At 38.2% G+C, this 1970-nt stretch overlaps 1 protein-coding gene across 1 annotated transcript; it reads right to left on the bottom strand.

Moving 5' to 3' along the window:
• LOC125499092 (GCN5-related N-acetyltransferase 1, chloroplastic-like) lies at positions 1 to 1170 on the bottom strand. The gene has a single exon (XM_048647550.2). The coding sequence runs from the start codon at positions 1100 to 1102 to the stop codon at positions 515 to 517; it is 588 nt and encodes a 195-aa protein (XP_048503507.1). The 5' UTR covers positions 1103 to 1170; the 3' UTR covers positions 1 to 514.
• Positions 1171 to 1970: the final 800 nt, after the last annotated feature.

The following is a 1970-nucleotide window of genomic DNA, read 5'->3' on the forward strand; positions in this document are numbered from 1 at the left end:
TATAAAAAATAGTGAAATATTAGTTATATCTTATCTTAAAGATAAGTATTGAAATCACATCCCTGCTATTGTAAATAAAAAATAAAAAATTGTCATAAAGCAATTAATAAACAAAAAAAGAAAAAGAAATTAAAAACATTAGTTAATAATTCTACCTTATGTTAGTATATAATGTTTATTTGCTAGACCGCTACCTATAAACCTCATATATTACCTGTCTTACCAAACACTCACAATTTTCTCAAGTAGCGTTTCGATCTTGTCCAACCGTTACCTAAAACGCTAGTGATTCATCCAATAGATTTACTGCCACTGAAATAATATCGCCATTACTAGCTGGACTACTGAAGCAATCAACACAACTAATAAAACAACTAAGCAAGTTGCTTCTGTGGATTATCTGCTCTGTCTGAGAGATTAGAGTTTCTGAGTTATAATGCTACTTTAATCTATGGACGTTTATGATCACATAAGATCTCTTGACATTTTTATTCATGTAAATAAATAAACAAGATCACTTGTTCTTGTTTTTGTTCTGTTTCCTGGAGTACACCATACCTCTAATCCCATCAGGGTCTGCAACAAATCCCATCGGCCTATAAAACCCAAGAACTCGAGGCTCCGAATACAGAGCGATATTCGTAATTCCTTTCTGCAACAACTCCTCTAACAACCTCTCCATGACAGCTTTACCTAACCCGATCCCTTGAAATGTAGGGTCCACAACCACGTCCCATATGATAGCATTGAACACTCCATCCCCTGTTGCTCTAGCAAAGGCCACTGGCCTTTTTGTCTTTAGGGACTCAACCCATATAAGAGAGTCCGTATGTTCGAGGGCAACCTGTATTTTATCAGGGTCCCGTCGAGGGAACCCCACGGCTACGAACACCGAGTTAAGTTGGTTAAGGTTGAGGCCTTCAGGTGTACGGTGTAGGATGAGGCCTCGAGACTCGAGGGCGGTGTCGGAAACAGTGTAGGAGATGTTAGGGAGTTGGGCTGAAATAATGGGGAGTATTACTCTATGAGGGTCAGGGTGGGTTTTGGTTTGGCTGAGGGAGGTTGATGGAAGAGGGGTGAATGCAGTTCCAGAACGGAGCATTGTATATTTGGTTTTTCTTTTTTTGGGGTTGCTAAGAAAGAATATGGTCGAAATTGTATGGTATGGGATGATGATATGTTATCTGCATTAAAGAAATTGTGGTTGTCATTGTGTTGTTGGCGGATGATGTGTATTGTGTTGAGCCCAATTGCATGCCCAAAAGGATATTGTTACGCTCTTTTGAAGCTAGGTAGTTGTGTTTTACTACTCAAGAAAGAACAAAAGGTAGGATAGAGATCGGAGATGGGGTGGACTCCATCCGCCCAATCACACGCGATCTAGATCTCCATCCACACCACCAAGAATTTCACCCATAGTCGCTCCACCTATCAACCGCCGGTGAGATGTGGGAAACAATTGATAGTATAAAAAAAATATTTAACAATTTTTTAAAAAATTAATATAGTGTGTGTTTTGGCCCCCATTCGAGAACCCGTTATAAGGTGAATTTCCTCTGGGCTACCCTCGCATAGAGCCACTCACCTAGAGGCCCAACAAGCCCCAACTCCTTCCCCCCTCCCCCCCCCCCCCCAACAATATCGACATTTTTGCTTCCACTAAGATTTGAACCTTTGTGCCTCACGTGAGAGATATGAGTCCTTGGTGTGTATATATATATATATATATATATATATATATAATTATATATATATATATTATTATATAGGCAAGATCACATGAAATGCTCCTTACATGAGAATGAGAATGAATCTCAACCACACGATTCGTTTAGAGTTACAACACTTATTCATTAGAGTTATATCCCTCTAAAAAATTTGAATTCAAAAAAAAAAAAAAAATTAAATTTTTTTTTTCAAATATTTTGTTTTTGGAGTTACATCACTTTTTCATTAGAGTTACATCACTA

This window comes from Beta vulgaris, chromosome 6 (assembly GCF_026745355.1).
Source record: "Beta vulgaris subsp. vulgaris cultivar EL10 chromosome 6, EL10.2, whole genome shotgun sequence".
NCBI lineage: Eukaryota > Viridiplantae > Streptophyta > Magnoliopsida > Caryophyllales > Amaranthaceae > Beta > Beta vulgaris.